Source organism: Ranitomeya imitator, chromosome 4 (genome assembly GCF_032444005.1).
Source record: "Ranitomeya imitator isolate aRanImi1 chromosome 4, aRanImi1.pri, whole genome shotgun sequence".
Classification (NCBI taxonomy): domain Eukaryota; kingdom Metazoa; phylum Chordata; class Amphibia; order Anura; family Dendrobatidae; genus Ranitomeya; species Ranitomeya imitator.
This window is the reverse complement of record NC_091285.1, coordinates 693,309,525-693,335,199: the sequence shown is the minus strand read 5'-3', so window position 1 is coordinate 693,335,199 and position 25,675 is coordinate 693,309,525. Positions and strand designations below refer to the sequence as shown.

General features: G+C 46.3%; 1 protein-coding gene across 2 annotated transcripts in view; it reads left to right on the top strand.

Moving 5' to 3' along the window:
* Window positions 1–10,716: 10,716 nt before the first annotated feature.
* Window positions 10,717–25,675, top strand: part of CLDN15 (claudin 15) — a 102,721-nt gene continuing 87,762 nt past the window's right edge. The window contains exon 1 of one of the 2 annotated variants that reach the window (XM_069767472.1): window positions 10,717–11,385. In XM_069767472.1, coding sequence (XP_069623573.1) covers window positions 11,169–11,385 — 217 coding nt within the window. In that variant the 5' untranslated portion in view covers window positions 10,717–11,168. The remainder of the gene's footprint in view (window positions 11,386–25,675) is intronic. The other variant, XM_069767473.1, reaches the window with a different exon arrangement.

Below are 25,675 nucleotides of genomic sequence, written 5' to 3'. Positions count from 1 at the left end.
GCCTTTTCTGGCTTTCCTATGGTACCCTGCACTGATCTGCGGCGAGCGAGCCTCTCTGGGACTAAGTCCTTGTTTACTCACACTGAGCATGCCCAGGGCAGGGTCTCCCATTGGAGGTCGAGGGCCACATGTTCGGTCACATGCTCAGGTGCTGCAGTACATTCCATTGGTCCTCCTGGAAGGTCCTGAAAGGGCAAAACATGCTCAGGTACTGCAGCACTTTCCATTGGTCCTTCTGGAAGGTCCTGAAAGGGCAAAAACTTCAGTAGCAGCTTCCTGTGCTGCAACTATATAAACTGCGCATGACCGCACGGCCATGCGCTAGTATTGTCTTGTAAATATGTGTGTGTGTTGTGAGTGAAAGTCGCTCTTTAAATAACCCTCCCTATTGAATGTCTGTTCGCGGAAGGTGTATGTGTGCTATCTAGCGCCCGACTTATCCAACAGCACGTAACACACATCACAGCGTCCAGTTGCTGTGTCCGCCAGTACGGCGCCGTGCGCTTCCTCTGCGCTTTCCTTACCCAAGCCTGGGTGGTTAGTGGCGTCCGTCAGTGCGGCACCGCACGCACTCTCGTGCCTTATTTACTATTTCAATAGTTTCCTTACACACCCAGTTGCGGTGTTGTGCCAGCAGTGGTCTAATCGGACTTCAATCCTAGTTGGGGTTGTGTTCGCTGACTTATTGCTCGCGCTCTATGTGCGGTACCGCGGTCCTGTGGTGCAACAGGATCGCTTCCTTCACGCAGGGTGAAGTTAACCCTTGTATGTATACTTATAGTACCGCCATATAGTCCGTCTTACTTAGCAGCAGGTACTTTCCTGCACGGTGGATCCCGGGTTGCGAATGCACCAATTCCATCTAATAAACTATATATTTGGTGCGTTCCGCCAACCCTAACAAGAGGTATAGTCAATAAGATTCTTGGTTCAGTCCTCTACGCATTAGATCACTGTTATACTTGTATGGCCATGACTTTCCGGACCCTCCTTAGATACGCACACTTAACTACAATCTTAGTATGAAGAGGGCTGTAATCCACTTCTGAACAATCTGACAATAGCTAATGTCCTCAAGAATAAATTGGATGGGGCAAGGGAAGATGAAGGAGGCCCAAATGCACAGCAGATGATCACTTGGTCAAAGTTGATCCTACATGTCAGACCACCATTGATCATAAAGTGAAGCCATATCCTTTTCTAGACATGGTTCTGTGTTACGACAATGACTTTGACCCCGATAATCACCTATGTCTGATTATGGCTTTTTTATGTTTTGCTTCATCTGGCACTTTGCACCTTCTGGTTTCCTCCTGTTTTTGACCACTGAATTGTCTTCTGCCTGAGTCTTGCCTACTACCATGACTTCAGGCTTACTGGTCTGCTTTCCTGATATCGGCTTCTGGCCTATATATGCTCTACACATGTCTACAGGGCAACTACCACCAGTGAATGCCAAACCGAGAGACAGCAACCAGGAGATTTATGCCAAAAATAAGACCATACCCTAAGCAGGAGCTCTAGACCTAAGTGCAGAGTGATTCCTCTGACTCAGCTCCTTAGTTTTGCCAACAACAAAAAATATTAACCCAAGAATCTATTTTACTGTTGAGAACCTTGACACTCAAAACAGCTCATCTTAGCCATACAAGTTGGCATTTTTTCTATTCTACGATCTATTACCAAAGTTTTGAAAATCTTTACTTTCTTGCCTTCTGAAATGGAAGAGGGCCAAGACCTTTATGAACATGAAGAGTAAAATGTTGACCGATTTGTGAAGTTCGTCATCATTAATAATGTCTAGCTAGTGCTCTTACCATCCTACTTAGGGTTGTTGACCATCTCTTACCTTTCACTTTCCTGCTTGAGTTTCACCGTACAGGTCTCCCTGACATAGGAGGTAACTTAAGGATATTCTGCATTCACTTACTTATCCATTCACCTAATCATGTGCTATGTGACTGTAACTGACAGCGCAACTTTAGTAAAAAAAAAAAGGTGCTGAGAGCTGGGTCTTTATTTTTTTATTGCAGTTACAAAGCTTAAGTCTGGGGCTCTTTCTGTATCTCTTTCGTCCCAAAGGGGCATATCACTTTTATAGCTTTTGCCTTTCCACATTCTGAAGGTCCTAAGTAGAGATAAATAATAAATTCTCTGCAGCCTGGTCCAGCAGCAAAGTCAGCACTCTGTGGCTGTTGGATGGAAGCCTTGTAAATAGCCTCCTACCTGACCACATCCCCAGTGCCAGGCACGATATCAGATATGTGTCACACCACAACAATGCCACAATATGCCAGGGCCGCTAATTAAAAGAGAAGTATTGGATGCTGATGGGTAGAAGGCAAATCAAAGGGCTCTAGCAACCATGGAGTACTGACTTGTCCATTGGACCAGGGTCTTTCAAATTGATTCACTCATCTCTAGTCTGAACTATCCATGTTTGTATAGAAATCACCTATATAATGAAGACAACTGGATCGCCCGTCATGGCAGCGGGGTACTCGGTACCGGGTCATTCGGTTCACAGAGGGATGTCACGGTGGCTGACCTGGTCCGTGGCCCTGGGACGTCCATGTAAAGGGGGAAGGTCTTTAAAGGGATAGAGTTTATGTTCGTGATGCCACCTGTGGTATTCGGTCAGAGTGACCGACGCTGCTTTAAGGGGTCCGCTGGGGTAATGTTATGGCAGCTAGATGGTATACCTTCCCACAGGTGAAGTATATCCCCAGGGCTTCCCAGTGTGTAGATGGTGGATGGTGAGAGGCACAGTGAAGAACGAGGACATAAGGTTGCAGTCTCTTTACTTTTACTGAAGACTTCAGCATCCACAGTCCAGGGCACCAGATCACAAGGCAGGCAGAGTCCGGCCAGTTTGGAGGCAAGTCCAGAGTCCCCTTGTCCAGGTGGAAATCAGTAGCCTTCCTTTGCGCTGCAGTGTTGTAGTCCCTTACTGCTAAGCTTCTCATAAGGTCCTCACAACTGTTGTAGATGTTATCGATGTTATGTCTCTCTCTCTGTCCCCCGGATAGGATAGGATAAACCCGTATGACTGGTGGCTTGAGGCGGTTTATAGGGACTATATCATGCCCCAGCCTCTAAGGGGTGCCACCGTGCCTCCTGGGCGTAGGTCGAACAGGTCCTGCCGGTCTCTGGAGCAAGGCATAAAGGTCGTTACTCCCTCGGTGTTCCAGCTACCGGGATTCTGCGCCTCAGAAGGAGGCAGCCTGTGTAGGGCTGGTCCCCTTCTGATATCCACTCCTTTGCTACAACTTCTTTGCACGCTCGCTGCAATACACTTCTGCCTTCGATGTCTCTTTCTAAGAACTGCTGCTCTGAGGGCATGCACAGCTCTGTATCCTTCTCCTTTGCTCTCTGACAGGATCCCACCCCTGCCAGGGAACAACTAACTGAGCGGAGCTCAGCCAGCAACTAACTAACTTTCGCTACAGGCAACCAGTTTTATCTAAGTGTGGGGAGTGACCTAATAAATAGGAGCAAGGTTCCCCTGGTGGCCTGGAGTGTGAAATGTGTTGCATGTTTGTGATACCTGGATGCAGTTATCCTTCTTTGCCTCCAAATGTAGCATCACTCTCCCCGAGAGGAAAGCAATACCACTGCGATGACCAGGACCCTGGGGCGCCGCACAACAATATACTGAAACCTTCTAATGTGTAGTGCAATGTGTTTAGGATTAGGGTTGAGCGAAACGGGTCAGCCATTTTCAGAAGTCGCCGACTTTGGCAAAGTCGGGTTTCATGAAACCCGACCCGACCCCTGTGTGGGGTCGGCCATGAAGTCGGCGATCTTCTGAATCTGGTATCGGAATTCCGATCCCAAGTTCCGATATGTTAGCAATATCAGAAATCGGTATCGGAATCCATATTTAGGTGTAAAATAAAGAATTAAAATAAAAAATATCGCTATACTCACCCTCTGACGCGCCCTGGTACTAACCGGCAGCCTTTCTTCCTTCGAATCAGCGCTTGCAGGACCTTGCGGTGACGTCGCGGCTTGTGATTGGTCGCGCGAGCGGTCACGTGGGCGGTCGCGCGACCAATCACAAGCCGCGACGTCACCGCGACGTTACCGCAAGGTCCTGCAAGCTTCCTTCGAATCAGCGCTTGCAGGACCTTGCGGTGACGTCGCGGCTTGTGATTGGTCGCGCGAGCGGTCACATGGGCGGTCGCGCGACCAATCACAAGCCGCGACGTCACCGCGGCGTCACCGCAAGGTCCTGCAAGCGCTGATTCGAAGGAAGGAAGGTTCCCGGTTAGTACCAGGGCGCGTCCGAGGGTGAGAATAGCGATATTTTTTATTTTAATTCTTTATTTTACACTTAAATATGGATCGCAGGGCCTGAAGGAGAGTTTCCTCTCCTTCAGACCCTGGGAACCATTGGAAACCCAATGCACTGCATTGGGTTTCGAGTTTCAGCCGACCCCGACCCCGACTTTTTTATAGGATCGGCCGATTTCACTCGACCCGACTTTTGAACAAGTCGGGTTTCGTGAAACCCGACCCGATTCTATAAAAGTAAAAGTCGCTCAACCCTATTTAGGATTATATGAACGAGAGTAAAAGTGGAGGCCATGAGACTTGTAAGGGCTTTTGATTGCCATTACTCAGATGACACTCTTGCAAAATGAGAACAAGAGTGTAAACCTTTAGCCATTCTGTACTGGACTATCTATCAGGATATAGAGGCTTGTGTCTCCTCATAGATCAGGAACTTATCCACCAGGACATAGAGGCTTCTGTCTCCTCATAGATCAGGGACTTATCCACCATGCGTTTTTTTGGCGTTTTTTGACGCGTTTTTGACGCGTTTTTTGTGCGTTTTTTCCCAAATGCATAGAATTGCGGGAAAAATGCAGAAAATCCGCAAAAATAATGAACATGCTCATTTTTTTACCGCGATGCGTTTTTTTTTTCGCGGAACAAAACACATCCATGTGCACAAAACATGCAGAATGCATTCTAAATGATAGAATGCATAATGTATGCGTTTTTAATGAGTTTTTATAGCGTTTTTAGCGCGAAAAAACACGAAAAAACCTGAACGTGTGCACATGGCCTTAACCACCAGAATATAGAGGCTTGTGTCTCCTCATAGATCAGAGATTTATAAACCAGGACATAGAGTGTTGGGTCTCCTGATCAATCAGGAACTTATCCACCAGGATGTAGAGGCTTGTGTCTCCTCATAGATCAGGGACTTATCCACCAGAATATAGAGTCTTGTGTTTCCTCATAGATCAGAGACTTATCAACCAGTACATCTAGTGTTATGTCTCCTGATCGATCAGGAACTTATCCACCAGGATGTAGAGGCATATGTCTCCTCATAGATCAGGGACTTATCCACCAGGACATAGAGACTTCTGTCTCCTCATAGATCAGGGACTTATCAACCAGTACATCTAGTGTTATGTCTCCTGATCGATCAGGAACTTATCCACCAGGATGTAGAGGCATATGTCTCCTCATAGATCAGGGACTTATCCACCAGGACATAGAGACTTCTGTCTCCTCATAGATCAGGGACTTATCAACCAGTACATCTAGTGTTATGTCTCCTGATCGATCAGGAACTTATCCACCAGGATGTAGAGGCTTGTGTCTCCTCATAGATCAGGGACTTATCCACCAGGACATAGAGACTTCTGTCTCCTCATAGATCAGGGACTTATCCACCAGTACATAGAGGCTTATGTCTCCTCATAGATCAGGGACTTATCCACCAGAATATAGAGGTTTGTGTTTCCTCATAGATCAGGGACTTATCAACCAGTACATCTAGTGTTATGTCTCCTGATCGATCAGGAACTTATCCACCAGGATGTAGAGGCATATGTCTCCTCATAGATCAGGGACTTATCCACCAGGACATAGAGACTTCTGTCTCCTCATAGATCAGGGACTTATCAACCAGTACATCTAGTGTTATGTCTCCTGATCGATCAGGAACTTATCCACCAGGATGTAGAGGCATATGTCTCCTCATAGATCAGGGACTTATCCACCAGGACATAGAGACTTCTGTCTCCTCATAGATCAGGGACTTATCAACCAGTACATCTAGTGTTATGTCTCCTGATCGATCAGGAACTTATCCACCAGAATGTAGAGGCTTGTGTCTCCTCATAGATCAGGGACTTATCCACCAGTACATAGAGGCTTGTGTCTCCTCATAGATCAGGGACTTATCAACCAGTACATCTAGTGTTATGTCTCCTGATCGATCAGGAACTTATCCACCAGAATGTAGAGGCTTGTGTCTCCTCATAGATCAGGGACTTATCCACCAGTACATAGAGGCTTGTGTCTCCTCATAGATCAGGGACTTATCCACCAGTACATAGAGGCTTGTGTCTCCTCATAGATCAGGAAGCTATAGTGCCATCATTGTCCAGCACTAATAGAGGGTTAGTGTCCAGGGGCATACACAATATTTGTGCAACCTGTGCAGCCACATACAGTGGCATGTAAAAGTTTGGGCACCCCCTGGTCAAAATGACTGCTATTGTGAACAATTAAGCAAGTTGAAGATGAAATCATCTCTAAAAGGCCTAAAGTTAACCCCTTAATGACCGAGCAACATTTTTGAACTCTGACTAGTGTCATTTTATGCTGCAATACCTCTGGAATGCTTCAACATATCTCACTGATTTTGAGACTATTTTTTCGTGACGTATTGTACTTTATGATAATGGTAAATTGATGTCAATATTTTATGCGTTTATTTATACACATATCAGAAATTTTACAAAAATTTCAAAAAATTAGCAATTTTCAAACTTATCCCTTTAGTCCCTCATCTCTCCTTTACATCAGCACCATTTGTAAAATGTTGTTTTATTTTGTTCGCATTTTGGAAGGTTGAAAAACGTAGCAGTAATTTTTCATTTTTTTCAAGGAAATGTACAAAACCTATTTTTTTAAAGGACCTATTAAGTTTTGAAGTGACTTTGGAGGATCTACTGTATATATTGAAAACCCCCCAAAAGTGATACCATATTAAAAACAGCACCCATCAGCATATTCAAAGTTGCTTTCAGGTAGTTTATTAACCCTTCAGGTGCTTTTCAGGAACTAATGCAAAGTGGCATAACAGGAATGAAAAAATTGATTTTTACCACCTAAATGTTGCCGATTTCTGAACAGACCTCTGTAGCCAGCAGACTTTAAGGCCGTTATTTGGCCATGAATTGCCAACATCAACACCACAAGATCAAGATCTCAGGGTGCCGATGGGGTTGAAGAGGAAACCCCCACACTCTGTTAACCATCTAGATGCTGTAGTCATTATTGACAGCAGAATTTAAGGGGTTAAACAAGTATAGATGGCACCAACACAAATCATGGCAGATGCAGCAAGTTGTCAGCTGTATTGTACAGCTGACAGCTACAGGATTGTCACCCGTTGGGGGATGCTAGTTTCTCATAACGCAGGTCAGTAAAAAGACCTATTAATGGTCACTAAAGGGTTAAAGATGACATTTTCTTTGTCATTTTTTTTATTTTTAAAAATTACGAAAAGGAAAATGGGCTGAAGCAAAAGTTTTGGCACCCTTGGAGATTTGTGTGCTCAGATAACTTTGCCAAGATTTCTGACCTGCTAAAAAGCTGCGTAGAACTCAGAAAATGAAAATGGAGGAGGCACACAAAGCAGGCGAAGGCTATAAGAAGATAGCAAAGTGTTTTCAAGTTGCCCTTTCCTCAGAAATGTAAATAAGAAATGACAGTTAATGGGAACATTGGAAGTCAAGGAAAGATCTTTAAGACCAAGCAAAATTTCAGTGAGAGCTTCTCGTAGGATTGCTAGAGAGGCAAATCAGAACCCCAGCTTGACTGCAAAAGATCCTCAGAAAGATAAGCCGACTCTGGAGTTGTGGTGCATTGCTCTACTGTTCAGAGACACCTGCACAAATATGGCCTTCGTGGAAGAGTCATCAGAAGAAAACCTCTCCTGCATCCTGACCAGTTCCCTGACCAGTCTGAACATCATTGAAAATCTGTAGCTAGGCTTCAAAATAGCAGAGGATGTAAGATGACCCAAAAGTCTCACGAAACTGGAAGAATTCTCCAAGGAAGAAAGGATGAAAATCCCTCAAACAAGAACTGAAAGACTTTTGTCGGGCTACAAAAAGCATTTACAAGCTGTGATAGTTTCAAACCGGGGTGCTACTAGGTACTAACCAAGCAGGGTGCCTATTGGTGAATTTTCCTTTTTAAAACGTAAAAGATGAAAATATATATATATATTTTTACTTTTCCTAAAATACAAAGTATGCCATCTGTAACTTTAGCTCTTTTAGAGATTATTTCGTCTTTATCTTGCTTAACTGTTCACAATAACAGTGATACCGACCAAGGGTGCCCAAACATTTACATCCCACTACAGGGGCCCAATCTTATCCTGACTCCTCAACTCTTCATGGTCATCTAACTGGACCCTTGTGGCATCACTGAGCTCGCAGGACCACAAGGATTGGGGATAGTCATAGACCCATCACTCTGTAGGGACCATGACATTTTGGACTTACTAAATTGGTTCTGATGTGTGTATGTTTGTGATCCCTATAACCTCACCCTCGATGGAAGACTGAAGATGCAATAAATCTATTACAGCCAATTGACAGTTTAATTTCCTTACTGAATTTTTGACATTTCTTGTCTTGGCTGTTGATACTCGGTGGCAATACGTGATCCATCCAGGCGTTCACGTGCTCAGGCAAAACTGTCCCATCTCTAAAATACTATTAATAGGAGCAGACCCGGCTGTATATGAAGTAAATCTATAGACTTTGGACGCCAGGTGATCCGAGGCTGCACATTCAATATTTGCAGGACAGCCTGGAGGTTCAGCTCTACCCCAGAGGGTGAAGCAGTCCTAATTTTCTGATGCAGAGTCATCACAGATTACAGGACTGAATATGGTAAAATCTGCTCCTTTAGGTAGAGTTTTGCAGGAGAACCATCCGTCTGGCTACTTCTACCCTCTAACAAGAGGTTCATGTGCTCAGAATCCCACTGTTCCTGGTCAGTCGTGTCCATACTCAACCCAACACCCAATGCAGTTGGTTTCCTCAATGTGAATCGTGACCTCCATGGTTGAAGACAGGCAACTTCAACATGGTCCTCTTATCCACTTACTGTAGGTTATACGACATTGTTTCATGCATCTCCAACGTGTACTGAGTATGATCAGCTCCTCTCTTAGGGTCTGCACTGTCGGGGGATCTCAATAGCACAGCTTGTAAGGTCCAATCTTTTTTTCTAGTCAACTGACTTCGATAAAATCTTGACTACTGGATCATTCCATCTAACAGCAAAATTGAACGTATCTTGGTGCTAAACAATATTTGACCTTTCCACTCGTAGGCAGCAGAGATGAGCGGATTTGCCAACATTTTAATACACCTGCTCATACGGATCGTCGTAGGAAATCCCATTTGCAGGAAAGTTATTCTCTTGTACCGCTCACCTCTGCGGCCCCTCACCCCGCCGGTTCTCACCACATCTTCTCATCACTACCATGAGCGATGAATCTTCAGGCTTCTAGCATTAGGCTAGGACTTCTTGCTCTAATGAGCTCCGAGATGTTTCTGCACAGTCGCGTGTAAGGTCACGACATCATGATGTCCACCATGAACTTGTGAGCACATGCATGGAATCATTCTGGACCTCATCAGACCAGAGACGAGGACCAGACGGGGATCAATGGGGAGCGGACAGTTCAGAGTGTGGAGTATAAATATATATATTTTTATTTTTTCACCTTTTGATTGCCCTTTATAATTACAAAAATTGTAGAAGAAAAAGATGTGGCACTCACCAAATCGTGTTGTTCAAAGTCCTTTTATTCTCCCACTTAATGGGGTGAGGACATTGCTTCAAGGACCCGCAGTCGGGGCGAAACAGCCGTCGTCCTGTTTTTGTTTCCCTGCACCCTTGAAGCAATGTCCTCACCCCATTAAGTGGGAGAATAAAAGGACTTTTAACAACACGATTTGGTGAGTGCCGCATCTTTTTCTTCTACAATTTTTGTCATAGATTGCTTTATTGTTCAGCACCACAACGTGAAATGATACCACCACCGCTAAATGGTCAGAAGAGGTCTTTGCCTGCATGATTCCATGTTCACGGTCCATCAGTTACCGCTATACCTAGTGCCGTTCTACTATTTTCTTTCCTGGACCCTTTATAATTATGTAAGCAAATTATGAAAAATTCGCATTTTAGCGAATATGAGAAGAATTCAGTCTGAGAAAAAAGGTCCAAGCAGAGTAGGATTAGTTTTTTCTCGGATATGGAGAGAAAAAACAAAGTTTTCTCCACCATCTCCATTCTGTCAGCCCCTGAAAATCGGACTGCACTCAGATGTCATCCAGGCACATTCCAAAAGAATGATCCGGCACTCAGATCAAAATTGGACATGTCTCCGATATGTATGCAGACAACTTGGTCCGAGGAGAAAATTGGACATGTGAACAACCCCATAGAATGTCATATTTACAAGTATAAAACCTCGAACAGAACTCGTACAAGATTGTCGGTGGTGTGCACGGGCCCTTAATGTGCTGCTGTAGTAATAATGGAGGAGGGTGTCCGGTAGTGGTGGGGACAGAATTGCTAAATGAAGGTGTATTGGTACAGAGAAGCCTGAGGGAAGAGGAAGCACAAGGAATGTGGAGAAGTGTGAGACATTCTATCAGCCATGTGCTGCACAGGTACAATGTATCAGTGCCCTCCAGAGCCCAGGATCAGCCATAGGTGTGGTGTAACAGAATGCGAGGAGGAGCTGTGGGGTTAAACACCTCACATAGCTGCTGGGAACATCAGAACATCTCTGCTGGCTCCGCACCATAGCAGATCTCCACTGGCTCTGCACCACAGGTGATCATTTGAGGAGTCAATGAATTTGGAGCTTTGAGGGACAGAAGATCAAGGTGGCGAAGCGAACAAAGGATCAAAAGGGCTAAAAGGGTCAGTGTTACCGAAGTGAGATGAAGATGTCAGAGGAGCAGAGAACAGATTGATAGTAGTCAAAGCCAAAGAGCAGAAGTGGTCAACATCTGGCAGCGTAGACAGTGGAGCCCACAGAGCGACACCACCAGTAAAACAATCCCTTGCCAACTTATTCTGTACCACCACCACCCATCGAGATGTCCGCCATCGTGGAGACAATAGGCTTCTTCTTCGGAGTCACAGGCTCGGTCATGTTGGGGATCACTCTCTTCAATGCCAACTGGCGGGTGTCCTCGGTAGAAGGGAACGTCATCACCACGTCCACCTTGTTCGAGAACCTGTGGATGAGCTGTGCCACCGACTCCACCGGAGTATACAACTGTCGTGACTTCCCCTCCTTGCTGGCGCTTTCCGGTGAGTTGGTGTGGGGGTTGGAGGTTCTGGGGGGTCGGCTGTGGTGTAGGAGAAGGTCAGTGATGGAGAGTTTGGTGGACACTGATGGTTAAGGAGGTTGGGAAGCGATGTAGACGGGGGCATTGGGGATGAGGTTGGGATCCGGGAGTTATGGATGGTAACAATTATCTGGACAAAAGAACGGGGACATTCCAGGTTTAAGGGTCTTTTATGGCTAAGGACGAGAATGAGGGGGTGAAGAAGGAGGACAAGGAGGAGAAGCACTGACAGAGGGAGAAACAGGACATTAACCCATTACCTACCAATGTCCATTTTTGGGACGCCTAATCTTTTGCTTCTAGCAACTAAGATTTTATAATTTTTATAATTAGGTCCAATTTTTTGTGTTGTGTTTGTAAAATGAATGTTTTCAAAATAGGAAATCGTGTCATTGTCATTTTTAATTGAACATTGGGACGCCCTTTTCTGAAAAATCCTTACTTGTATAAATTTTAATTTGGAAAGTAATGGGTTAAGGAAAAACTGCAGGAGAAACTAAAATATAGAGGAGACCATAAAGAGGGCATATGGTGGAGGTCCGGGGGAGCATGTGATGGAGGTCACAGACGGACAGGACCCAAATGATGGACCGGAGGGAAGGTGGATGGGAGACCAGCTATACTGTAAGAGTAGTGTAAGGAGACAGTCAGCAGGTAGGTTACCTCTGTATATTATAAAGTGTAGTGTAATGAGGCAGTCAGCAGGTAGGACACCTCTGCATACTGTATGTACAGTGTAATAAGACAGTCAGCAGGTAGATCACCTGTATATTGTATATACAGCATAAGGAAAAAGTCAGCAGGTAGGATACCTCTGTATATACATAATAATGAGACAGTCATCAGCTAGGCTATTTCTGTATACTGTATGTACAGTGTAATGAGACAATCAGCAGGTAGGTCACCTGTATACTGTATGTACAGTGTAATGAGACAGTCAGCAGGTAGGTCACCTGTATACTGTATGCACAGTGTAATGAGACAGTCAGCAGGTAGGTTGCCTCTGTATAGTGTATATATATATAAACAGGCAACAGGTATGTTACCTCTGTATACTGTATGTATAGTGTAAGGAGACTGTCAGCAGGTAGGATACCTCTGTATACTATATGTATAGTGTAAGGAGACCGTCAGCAGAGAAGTTATCACTGTATATACAGTGTAATGAGACAGTCATCAGGTTGGTCATCTCTGTATACTGTATGAATAGTGTAAGGAGATGGTCAGCAAGTAGGTTACCTCTGTATACTGTATGTAAATTGTATTAAGACAATCAGCAGGTAGGTCGCCTCTCCATAGTCCACTGTGTCCCTGTGACTTACTGGGTGGCCTCCTGACACTGATCTGCACATGATGGAGCCACTTCCTTCCTTCTATGTGTAACAGTCGCTCTGATCGGACTCCTCGAAAGTAGAATGTGGCGTACAGTGTGCACACTGTCCGCAGTCACTGACGCCCCACCGTCTGCACTCCTAATATTATTATTATGGATCGGAGGGAGACGATTCTTGATTACTGGGGTGGGCGATTCCGTTACTTTGTCAACTTTTCTGAAAAATTTGTCACATCTGCATCATTATGTTACTGTTCCCAGATCTCTGCTCCCTGTCAGCAACTAATAAGATTCCTGCAGGAGGAGGAGGAAACCTGCACCGAACTAATCATTGTCACAGCCGATGGATTGTTCCATTAGTGCTAAGCCTGACAATCCTCTGTGAGCGAAACCTGCACCGAACTAATCATTGTCACAGCCGATGGATTGTTCCATTAGTACTAAGCCTGACAATCCTCTGTGAGCGAAACCTGCACCAAACTAATCATTGTCACAGCAGATGGATGGTTCCATTAGTACTAAGCCTGACAATCCTCTGTGAGCGAAACCTGCACCGAACTAATCATTGTCACAGCCGATGGATTGTTCCATTAGTACTAAGCCTGACAATCCTCTGTGAGCGAAACCTGCACCAAACTAATCATTGTCACAGCAGATGGATGGTTCCATTAGTACTAAGCCTGACAATCCTCTGTGAGCGAAACCTGCACCGAACTAGTCATTGTCACAGCAGATGGATGGTTCAATTAGTACTAAGCCTGACAATCCTCTGTGAGCGAAACCTGCACCGAACTAATCATTGTCACAGCCGATGGATTGTTCCATTAGTACTAAGCCTGACCATCCTCTGTGAGCGAAACCTGCACCGAACTAATCATTGTCACAGCCGATGGATTGTTCCATTAGTGCTAAGCTTGACAATCCTCTGTGAGCGAAACCTGCACCGAACTTATCATTGTCACAGCAGATGGATTGTTCTATTAGTACTAAGCCTGACAATCCTCTGTGAGCGAAACCTGCACCAAACTAATCATTGTCACAGCCGATGGATTGTTCCATTAGTACTAAGCCTGACAATCCTCTGTGAGCGAAACCTGCACCGAACTAATCATTGTCACAGCCGATGGATTGTTCCATTAGTACTAAGCCTGACCATCCTCTGTGAGTGAAACCTGCACCGAACTAATCATTGTCACAGCCGATGGATTGTTCCATTAGTACTAAGCCTGACCATCCTCTGTGAGCGAAACCTGCACCGAACTAATCATTGTCACAGCTGATGGATTGTTCCATTAGTGCTAAGCTTGACAATCCTCTGTGAGCGAAACCTGCACCAAACTAATCATTGTCACAGCAGATGGATTGTTCTATTAGTACTAAGCCTGACAATCCTCTGTGAGCGAAACCTGCACCAAACTAATCATTGTCATAACCGATGGATTGTTCCATTAGTACTAAGCCTGACAATCCTCTGTGAGCGAAACCTGCACCGAACTAATGATTGTCACAGCAGATGGATTGTTCCATCAGTGCTAAGCCTGACAATCCTCTGTGAGCGAAACCTGCACCGAACTAATCATTGTCACAGCAGATGGAATGTTCCAATAGTACCCAGCCTGACCATCCTCTGTGAGCGAAACCTGCACCGAACTAATCATTTTCACAGCCGATAGATTGTTCCATTAGTACTAAGCCTGACAATCCTCTGTGAGCGAAACCTGCACCGAACTAATCATCGTCACAGCCGATGGATTGTTCCATTAGTACTAAGCCTGACAATCCTCTGTGAGCGAAACCTGCACCGAACTAATCATTGTCATAACCGATGGATTGTTCCATTAGTACGAAGCCTGACAATCCTCTGTGAGCGAAACCTGCACCAAACTAATCATTGTCACAGCCAATGGATTGTTCCATTAGTACTAAGCCTGACCATCCTCTGTGAGCGAAACATCCACAGAATTAATCATTGTCACAGCAGATAGATTGTTCCTTAGTACACGGCCTGACCATCCTTTGTGAGTGAAACCTGCACTGAACTAATCATTGTCACAGCCGATGGATTGTTCCATTAGTACACAGCCTGACAATCCTCTGTGAGCAATACATACGCAGAACTAATCATTGCCACACCAGATGGATTGTTCCATTAGTACCCAGCCTGACCATCCTCTGTGAGCGAAACCTCCACAGACCAAATCATTGTCACACCAGATGGATTATTCCATTAGTACTAAGCCTGACCATCCTCTGTGAGCGAAACATCCACAGACCTAATCATTGTCACACCAGATGGATTGTTCCATTAGTACTAAGCCTGACCATCCTCTGTGAGCGAAACATCCACAGACCTAATCATTGTCACAGCCAATGGATTGTTCCATTAGTACTAAGCCTGACAATCCTCTGTGAGCGAAACATCCGCAGAACTAATCATCGTCACAGCAGATGGATTGTTCCATTAGTACTAAGCCTGACAATCCTCTGTGAGCAAAACATCCGCAGAACTAATCCTTTCAGAACAGATGGATTGTTCCTGTAGTACCCAGCCTGACAATCCTCTGTGAGCGAAACCTTAGCAGAAATAATCTCTCTACCATCCTGATAGTTTCTAGAAAGTCAGGTATCCTCGGCAGGATGGAGGTTCAGCCTCAGAAGCTGAAGAAGGAGACTGACCTCTTTACTAGATGCGTGCACTTTTTGTTTTTTCACTTTTTGTTTTGCACTTTTCCTCCCCTTATTTCAAGAGCCATAACACTTATTTTTCCGTCCCCTGTGATCACATCACAGGGAAAAGATGAGCTAATAAGTTAGCCAGGTCCTAAATTTCACTACTTAAATTACATCATTAGTGATTGACAACAACATTTAAGTTGTAAACAGCAGTGATCAGACCTCGCTCTGGTTGCTGCTGTTAGAGGCAAGTGAGAGCTGTATAAGACCACAAGCACCCATCATACCTGGAGCAGAATCTTCTAACAAACCCGATTCACATACGCGCACTTTATAAATGTTGGGAAGGGATTAAAGAGGACCTTTTACAAGTTCCAGCAGACAGCCCTGCACTCAGCTCTGATCTCTGCAGATACTGTCTAATACAGAGCAAAGCTAGATGTGATAACAAACACCTCCAGCAGCTTTGATCTCCCAGCAGTCAGTCTGTGGGAAAAGGGTAGAGCTGAGCCATGCCTCATTAAAAACACCTCTGCAGCTCCAGCTCTCCTCTCAGAGCTCTGTTAGCTCAGCTATATTCCCCATTTCACCCACACTGACTGTTGGGAGATGAAAGCTTGAGGTGTTTGTAATCACACTTAGCTCTGCTCTATAGTACACAGTAAGTGCAGAGATTCCAGAGCAGAGCAGGGTTATGTGTCATTACATGTCTCACATGAGCATGTTTTTTTCCCCTACATAATGCTTCCTGCTTATGATTGGTCAGTGTCATGCAGGAAAAAAAGTGCCCACCCCCAGTGATGAATCTCTGGTAACACCCCCTTGGCTTATAAATTATAACCTAAACTTTACAAGTAAATTTTAAAAAATAAACAGGCCACGTTGAGCGACCTCCCTAAGTTTACAGGGAGCAACATTCTGCTACGGGACTGAACTGAGCGGGTCAGGGGTATGTTGAGGATGCACCCCATGACCCCTGTGATGGAGGAAGAGATTACCATGATGGATCTAGATGGAGAAGCGAGGAGCTCTGTAATGTTCCAGCCCCCACATGAGCAAGATACCTTCACCAAAGTGCTGCAAATTATAGAAGAAATGCATGGAGACCCCACAGACGTCGGAGAATTGCACATGTGCTTGTTTAGCCGTGTCCAAAGGGAGGGGGGGTCCGTGACCCAATACATGAACGTGCAGCAGGAGATTCACGCTGCGATTGCTAAGCGAGCTGGCATAGTCACAGGACCCCCTGACACAGTCCTGAGAGACCAGCTAGTGGCAGGCTTTAGGGACACCTTGCTTAAACAAGCCTTGCGAGAGATCTTGCTAGAAAATCCATGCATGTCCTTTTTAGAGGTGGGGGCCGAAGCATGTGCACGTGAGCAAGAGCAGAGGGTGACAGTCCTGACACTGAAGGTCCAGAGCGGAGAGGTAACTGCTTCATTGGCAACTGAACCAAGTTGGGTGAGAGAGCGTCGGAAGGAAATCCAGGACATGAGGGAGGAATGAGCTGACCTGAAGAAGAAGCCTTCCATATTATTAGATTGCCCCGGAAGCCGAACTGGTCCTGGGCCCCATCAGGAAAAGAGGCCACCCCGCATGGAAGAGCAGCCGACCTGTTTTAACTGTGGGAGCCCTGGACATTATGCTTAACCCCTTTACCCCCAAGGGTGGTTTGCACGTCAATGACCAGGCCAATTTTTACAATTCTGACCACTGTCCCTTTATGAGGTTATAACTCCGAAACGCTTCAACGGATCTTAGCGATTCTGAGATTGTTTTCTTGCAACATATTGTACTTCATGATAGTGCTAAAATTTCTTCGATATAACTTGCGTTTATTTGTGAAAAAAACGGAAATTTGGCGAAAATTTTGAAAATTTCACAATTTTCCAACTTTGAATTTTTATTCTGTTAAACCAGAGAGTTATGTGACACAATATAGTTAATAAATAACATTTCCCACATGTCTACTTTACATCAGCACAATTTTTGAAACAAACTTTTTTTTTTCAAGGAAGTTATAAGGGTTAAAATTTGACCAGCAATTTCTCATTTTTACAACCAAATTTACAAAACCATTTTTTTTAGGGACCACCTCACATTTGAAGTCATTTTGAAGGGTCTATATGGCAGAAAATACCCAAAAGCGACACCATTCTAAAAACTGCACCCCTCAAGGTGCTCAAAACCACATTCAAGAAGTTTATTAACCCTTCAGGTGATTCACAGCAGCAGAAGCAACATGGAAGGAAAAAATTAACATTTTACTTTTTAGTCACAAAAATCATCTTTCAGCAATAATCTTTTTAATTTCCCATGGGTAAAAAGAGAAAATGGACCTCAAAAGTTGTTGTCCAATTTATCCTGAGTACGCTGATACCCCACATGTGAGGGGGAACCACTTTTTGGGCGCATGGCAGGGCTCAGAAGGAAAGGAGCGCCGTTTGACTTTTTCAAGCTAAATTTGGCTGGAATTGAGATCGGACGCCATGTCGCGTTTGGCGACCCCCTGATGTGCCTAAACAGTGGAAACCCCCCACAAGTGACCCTATTTTGGAAACTAGACCCCCTAAGGAACTTATCTAGATGTGTCATGAGCACTTTTATCCCCCAAGTGCTTCACGAAAGTTTATAACGCCCGGGCGTGAAAACAAAAATCCTATTTTTTCCACAAACATGATCGTTTAGTCCCCAATTTTTTATTTTCTCAAGGGTAAAAGGAGAAATTGGACCCCAAAAGTTGTTGTCCAATTTGTCCTGAGTACGCTGATACCCCATATGTGGGGGGGACCACTGTTTGGGCGCATGGCAGGGCTCAGAAGGAAAGGAGCGCCGTTTGACATTTTCAAGCTAAATTTGGCTGGAATTGAGATCGGACGCCATGTCGCGTTTGGCGACCCCCTGATGTGCCTAAACAGTGGAAACCCCCCACAAATGACCCCATTTTGGAAACTAGACCCCCTAAGGAACTTATCTAGATGTGTCATGAGCACTTTTATCCCCCAAGTGCTTCACGAAAGTTTATAAAGCCCGGGCGTGAAAAAAAAAATTCCTATTTTTTTCCACAAACATGATCGTTTAGTCCCCAATTTTTTATTTTCTCAAGGGTAAAAGGAGAAATTGGACCCCAAAAGTTGTTGTCCAATTTGTCCTGAGTACGCTGATACCCCATATTTGGGGGGAACCACTGTTTGGGCGCATGGCAGGGCTCAGAAGGAAAGGAGCGCCGTTTGACTTTTTCAAGCTAAATTTGGCTGGAATTGAGATCAGACGCCATGTCGCGTTTGGAGAGCCCATGATGTGCCTAAACAGTGGAAACCCCCCACAAGTGACCCCATTTTGGAAACTAGACCCCCTAAGGAACTTATCTAGTTGTGTGGTGAGAATTTTGAACCCCCACGTGCTTCACTAAAGTTTATAATGCCCAGGCGTGAAAATAAAAAATCCTATTTTTTCCCACAAAAATGATATTTTAGTCCCCAATTTTTAATTTTCCCAAGGGTACCAGGAGAAATTGGACCCCAAAAGTTGTTGTCCAATTTGTCCTGAGTACGCTGATACCCCATATGTGGGGAGGAACTACTGTTTGGGCACACGTTGGGGCTCGAAAGGGAAGTAGTGACGTTTTGGAATGCAGACTTTGATGGAATGTTCTGCTGGCATCATGTTCCATTTGCAGAGCCCCTGATGTGACTAAACAGTAGAAACCCCCCACAAGTGACCACATTTTGGAAACTGTACCCCCTAAGGTACTTATCTAGGTGTTTGGTGAGAAATTTGAACCCCCACGTGCTTCACTAAAGTTTATAATGCCCAGGCGTGAAAATAAAAAATCCTATTTTTTCCCACAAAAATGATATTTTAGTCCCCAATTTTTAATTTTCCCAAAGGTAACAGGAGAAATTGGACATCAAAAGTTGTTGTCCAAATTGTCCTGATTACGCTGGTACGCCATATGTGGGAAAAAACTGTTTAGGCACACGTTGGGGCTCGAAAGGGAAGTTGTGACGTTTTGGAATGCAGAAATTGTCTGCGGTCGTCATGTTCCGTTTGCAGAGCCCCTGATGTGCCTAAACAGTAAAAAAAAACCACAAGCGACATCATTTTGGAACCTAGACCCCCTCCAAGGAACTTATCTAGATGTGCCCCCTTTTTGGAACTAATGTACGCTTTCTTGTAAAGTAAATTAGTAGTGCATGGAGGTGTGGTACAATCTGAAGCAATCCTTCATACACAGGCCAGGTTTTTCGGGGCAGGTGTCGCATTGATAAATGGTGTCCTTGCGTATTCCCCTTTTGTAACACACTTGGCACCTTTTTTGCGGCTTACCTTTTCTGCCGGTTGGCGGGACCACCCCCGGAAAATGCTGGCCTGGTACGATACGAGCACCTTCAGTTCCGGAAGTACTGGGGCCCTCTCCTTCCGGAGTACCAAATATCAGGGCCTTAACCACTACCTCCTGGAACTGAAGGTACGACGTATCGGTGTGGCGTGCACATCGTAACAGCAGGAAAGCGTTGAGCATTGCCATTTGTACGATGTGGACGGCCAACTTTTTGTACCACACCTTGGCCTTTCTCAAAGCACTGTATGGTTGGAGGAGTTGATCAGAGAGATCAACCCCCCCCATGCTTTTGTTGTAGCCCAGTACACAGTCCGGTTTGCAGACCTGTGTAGAGGTACCCCGTACAGTGCTTAGGGCTCTGCCATCACCATGTATGGTGGTCAAGAGAAGGACATCCCTCTTGTCCTTGTACTTGACCACCAGGAGGTGGTCGCTACATTGGGCCTTGCTCTCACCTTTTCTGAGCATCTGCCGAAGTAGCGTCTTTGGGAGGCCTCTCTGATTTTTGCGCACAGTACCGCAGGCTGCGGTACCTCGCGCAGAGAGGGATTTGTAGAGTGGGATGCTGGTATAAAAGTTATCAGTATAGAGGTGATAACCTTTATCCAGCAGTGGGTGCACCAAATCCCACACGATCTTCCCACTCACTCCCAGGACAGGAGGACACTCAGGGGGTTCAATCCTGCTGTCCTTCCCTTCATACACTCTAAACCTGTGGATGTACCCTGAGGCACTCTCACACAGCTTGTAGAGTTTGATTCCGTACCTGGCCCTTTTGTTGGGCAGGTATTGACGGAATCCGAGCCGCCCCTTAAAATGGACCAAGGACTCATCCACGCAGATGTCCCTTTTGGGCACGTACACTTCAGAAAACTTTTTGTTGAAGTGTTCGATGACCGGCCGAACTTTGAACAGACGGTGAAAGTTGGGGTCATCTCGTGCGGGACACTGTGCATTATCGGAATAATGCAGGAATTTATGGATGGCCTCAAAACGTCTCCGAACCATGGCCATTCGGAATACTGGAGTGTTATATAAAACATCTACACTCCAATATTTCCGCATTTCTGGCTTCTTCACGATCCCCATGTGGAGGACCAGGCCCCAAAACTGCATCATTTCAACTGCGTCTACAGGAGACTAGATGGAAAATGATGTACCGGGGTTTTGCTCCAAAAATTGACGAGCATACAAATTAGTTTGCTCCACCATGAGGTTAATAAAATCCTCAGAGAAAAAGACTTTGAAAAAGTCTGTTTCTGTGAGGCCCGTGGTGTCAAACTTGATTCCTGATTCTGCCACAAAATCAGGAATCAGTGGCTCGTAATTTTCGGGGGGCGAGGTCCATGTGGGTTCCGCAGTGGGGAGCGCTGGTTCAGGAGTGGTGGGGGCTGCCTCATCTTCTGTCCTGGGGCGTCTGCGTGGTGGTTCCGCAGGACCCGAGGAGGAAGATGAGGAGGAAGAGGAGGAGGAGGAGGAAGAGGATGAAGAATCAGAAAAGTGAAGAAAAGTGGGATCCTCTCCCTCGCTATCAGTGTCGGAGGCAAGGAAAGCATATGCCTCCTCCAATGAATAGCACGAGCGGGACATTTTTGTGTGAATATGGTGATTGGGTGCACTTTATTGATAACTGTATGTGTATGTGTGGGGGGATAGTGATTTGTGCAAACTTATCTGAAAAGAAAATGCTAAAAGGAGAAGAAAAACCAGTAAAAAAAAAAAAAAAAGGCAGGCACAAACTCTGATAAGAGAACTGCGTCACTTATCAAAGTTTGGCGTCTGCGGGATGTGTGTACGGAGGTTGCGCAAAAAGGCTGAAGGGAAAAAAGCGAGCGCGAGAGTTGATCGGTGAACTGCGTCACCAATCAACGCTCGGCGGCTGTTAAATGGGCGCACGGAAGGAGGTGCAAAGGGGGGTAAAAAGAGGGGGAAGGGAGATGGGGGTGGAAGTGGGGATTGGGCAGGGATCAGTGATCAAAACGTACGGTTGTAGTCAGGTGGCGCAAAAGGGGGGTGAAAAAAAAAAAAAGGAAAACGGCAGGCACAAACTCTGATAAGTGAACTGCGTCACTTATCAAACTTTGGCGGCTGCGGAATGTGTGTACGGAGTTGGCGCAACGGGGGTGAGGGAAAAAAAGCGAGCGCGAGCGTTGATCGGTGAACTGCGTCACCAATCAACGTTCGGCGGCTGTTAAATGGGCGCACGGGAGGAGGTGCAAAGGGGGGTAAAAAGAGGGGGAAGGGAGATGGGGGTGGAAGTGGGGATTGGGCAGGGATCAGTGATCAAAACGTACGGTTGTAGTCAGGTGGCGCAAAAGGGGGGTGAAAAAAAAAAAAAGGAAAACGGCAGGCACAAACTCTGATAAGTGAACTGCGTCACTTATCAAACTTTGGCGGCTGCGGAATGTGTGTACGGAGTTGGTGCAACGGGGGCGAGGGAAAAAAAAAGCGAGCGCGAGCGTTGATCGGTGAACTGCGTCACCAATCAACGCTCGGCGGCTACTAAATGTGCGCACGGAGGCGGCACAAATGGGGGTGGAGGGGGTAAAAAGAGGGGGAAGTGGGGATTGGGGTGGATGAACGGGGATTGGGGTGGATGAACGGGGATTGGGGTGGATGAACGGGGATTGGGGTGGATGAACGGGGATTGGGCACGGATGAACGGGGATTGGGCAGGGATCAGGGATAAAACTTACGTTTAGTGGTCTTCTTTCTTTAGCAGGGATTGTGGTGCTACAGGCTGCTGTGGCACCACAATACCCAGCACAGAAGGTAGATTCAGCAGAGAGATCAAGCCAGGAGATCCAGCAGTATGACCGCTCTGTAGGAATCCTCAGCTAGAATGAGGACCCTGCAGAGCGGTCATACACAGGTCAGGCAGGTGACACAGACAGGTCACAGAGCGGTCATGCTGCTGCTGTGACCTGTCATTGGTGGGATCGACCATAACATCGATCCCACCAATCAGAGCTTTCCTGGTGACCTGGCTGTGACCTGCCTAGGATCGGATCTGTTCGCGCCATCCTAGGCAGGTCACAGCCAGGTCACCTGCAGGGCACAGAGCGGTCACAGCGTGATCGCCGCTGCGCCCTGTGATTGGCGCGATCGACGATGACATCGATCGCGCCAATCGGCTCTTGCAGGCCCTGCTGGGCCTGCACTGTGTCCTATCCTAGGATCGGTGCTATTAGAGCACCGATCCACGCAGGTTCCGGCAGGGCACAGCGCGGTAATACCGCGCGGTGCCCTGCGATTGGCGCGATCGATGCGATCGGCGATCGCGCCAATCCGGGGTGTTCTTGCCGGTGCCTGGCGTTGCCAGGCACCGGACCTAGGATCGAGTACATCGGTACTCGATCCTAGCCTGTGACCTCATTGTTTCAGCCACTCCGATTGGCTGAAACAATGAGAATGGCTGTGATTGGCTGTTCAGAATTGAACAGCCAATCACAGCGATCGAGAGGGCGGGTGGGCGGCGACAATGCCCTGGATGCCGAGGCCATCTCCCCCCAGGTGAGATGGCGTCGGAATTTTAATGCGATCACCGCGACTTAAGTCGCGGTATCGCATTAAAGGGCAGGACGTACTATCCCGTCAAGGGTCAGATAGGCCCAGGGCACCTCGACGGGATAGTACGTCCAAAGTCACAGAGGGGTTAAGGATGCCCGCATTGGGGGAGATCCCTCTACCGCCGCCCAGAGCCAGAGCAGCCAAGAAGGAGAGAGAAAAGTCCCACAAGCTTAGTTTCCCTGAGTCATATCATATGGGCCGAAATGGATGGTCGAGCCTTCCGCTATTTAGTTGAAACCGGCTCCCAATTAACTACTATGCCTGAGACTTATTTCAGACGACACTTTCCTGAAGTGATGCGGCCTGAATGGGGTCCAGTGATCAAGTTGACAGCAGCCAATCAGTTGCCCATCCCAGTCACAGGGGTGGTCTGGATGCAAATCACCGTGTGCGGTAAAGATGTGGGCTGGAAAGAAGTCGTGCTGACTGCTGGGAACCCCGGCAATGGCCCCACTGTGACTTTAGGAATGAACGTACTGAAAGAACTCAGGAGCATCCTGGTCAATGAGTCACCAAATACGTTCTTGAATCGATGGAGCCCTCGCACCCCAGACAAAAGTGTTACAACAGCTGATACGAGTAGCCCAGGCCCAAGAGACATGGAGTGAATGGAAAACCTTGGGCAAAGTAATCATCCTGGCTGCTGCCAACCTCGTCTTACCACCAGGTCAGACTGTGCTCACCCTGTGTATCCGTGCCTGTACCCCTCTCGAAGAAGTTGAAGTGCAGATAGAGCCAGTTTGTATGGATCAATTACCCCCAGGTTTTCTCATTGCATGAACGTTAGCCATTGTTCATGATGGCAGTGTACGAGTGTGGTTGTGTCAACCTGAGAGAAAGCGCTCTCACGCTTCCGCCCAAGAGTGAGGTAGCAGAAGTTATGGGAATGCCAGAAGAGCTGATACCTGCAGAAGCCGTTGAGTTGGCAGTAAAGCAAGGAGCTCCCTGGACAGTGGCCGTATTGGTGTCCTCAGAGTAAGAATCTCATCACCTAAAGGAGAATCCTAGAGCAGATGCGGGCCGAACTCACAGAACTCTCACCACAACAGGTGCATCAAGTAGAAGCGGTGCTAAGCGGTATCAGGATGTCTGTGCTTGACATAATGATGACTTTGGGTGTACCACAGTTATCATCCATGAGATTCCAAGGCGAAACGCTGCACCCATTAGTGAATGATATCGAAAGATCCCACAACAAATGTACCAGGAGGTGAAAGAGATGTTGGCGCATATGCTGCAGAGCGGAGTTATCCGAGAGAGCCAAAGTCCTTGGGCCGCACCCATTGTCCTAGTCTGAAAAAAAGACTAAACCCTGCACTTTTGTGTAGACTATCAGAAGCTGAATGCTTGCACCATGCAAGATTCATACCCGCTGCCGAGGATTGTGGAATCACTGTCTACTCTGGGAAAAGCAAAGTATTTCTCATCATGGGACCTGGCCAGTGGGTTTTGGCAAGTGCCCATGTCCGAGCATGACCAGGCGAAGACAGCCTTCATACTGTCTATGGGGTTGTTTGAGTTCAACCAGATGCCTTTTGGACTGTCTAACGCACCCAGGACCTTCCAGCGACTGAGGGAAAGATATCTGGGAGACTTAAACTTCGAGGCAACTCTCATCTACTTGTATGGCATCATTGTTTATGCAGCCACTTTTGAGGAACACATGCAAAGGCTGGATCAAGTGTTGAGTCATTTATAGAAGCATGGCCTGAAAGTGAAGCCTCGGAAGTGTCAACTCTTTCGCACACCGACTGAATACCTTGGACATGTCATCTCTGCTGAAGGTGTAAGACCGTCACATGAGAAGATTACAGCAGAACAGGACTGGCTCATCCTGAAGACTGTGAAGGATGTTCGGTCTTTCTTGGAACTCACCAGGTATTATTGACAGTTCGTGAAAAACTTCACCCGCATTGCTAATCCGCTGTTAAGGTTGTTGGAAGGAGTGCCGGACCATACAGTGGGGAGATAGGAAGAAGCTTTTGAGCCCTGAAGATGGCTCTGACTGAAGCACCCGTGCTGGCCTATGCAGACTTTTCTCAACCCTTCATCCTCCACACAGACAGAAGTCTACAGTACATAGACAGGGAGCTGTATTGTCACAAATGCAGGACAGAAAAGAGCAGGTGATAGCCTATGCGAGTAGGTCTCTCCATGATGCTGAACGTAACCCAGATAACTACAGCTCTTTCAAGCTAGAACTGCTGGCATTGGTGTGGGCCATGACTGAGAAGTTCGCTGAGTACCTGTCAGGGTCCGAAGTCTTAGTAAGCAATGACAACAACTCTCTAGCTCATCTGTAAAATGTGAATCTAAGAGCCATGGAGCAGA